Consider the following 228-nt stretch of genomic DNA (forward strand, 5'->3'; position numbering starts at 1 on the left):
CTGGTGTGGGTCCCGGGTGCTCCCTTCCTCCAGCCCTCACCCTTCCCGGGTTCCGCAGGACAAGGTACTGCGAATGCTGTATGTGTGGGCTCTCTGCCGAGACCAGGACGAGCTGAACCCCTATGCAGCCTGGCGGCTCCTGGACATCTCAGCCTCCAGCACAGAGCAGGTCCTCTGAGCATGGCGGCCATGCCCGGGCCCTCCAGGGCTGACCCTCACTGTGGACAT

General features: G+C 64.9%; 2 protein-coding genes across 2 annotated transcripts in view; both read left to right on the plus strand.

Moving 5' to 3' along the window:
* The window catches only part of TIMM44 (translocase of inner mitochondrial membrane 44 homolog (yeast)), a 14,184-nt gene extending 13,956 nt beyond the window's left edge, over positions 1-228 (plus strand). Inside the window, exon 13 of the mRNA XM_010828274.1 lies at positions 59-228. Coding sequence (XP_010826576.1) covers positions 59-178 — 120 coding nt within the window. The 3' untranslated portion in view covers positions 179-228. The remainder of the gene's footprint in view (positions 1-58) is intronic.
* CTXN1 (cortexin 1) overlaps positions 181-228 on the plus strand; it is a 1,551-nt gene continuing 1,503 nt past the window's right edge. Inside the window, exon 1 of the mRNA XM_010828480.1 lies at positions 181-207. Within this exon, the coding sequence (XP_010826782.1) occupies positions 181-207 (27 nt within the window). The remainder of the gene's footprint in view (positions 208-228) is intronic.

The sequence above is a fragment of the Bison bison genome, unplaced genomic scaffold (assembly GCF_000754665.1).
Source record: "Bison bison bison isolate TAMUID 2011002044 unplaced genomic scaffold, Bison_UMD1.0 scf7180017864492, whole genome shotgun sequence".
In the NCBI taxonomy this organism is placed as follows: domain Eukaryota; kingdom Metazoa; phylum Chordata; class Mammalia; order Artiodactyla; family Bovidae; genus Bison; species Bison bison.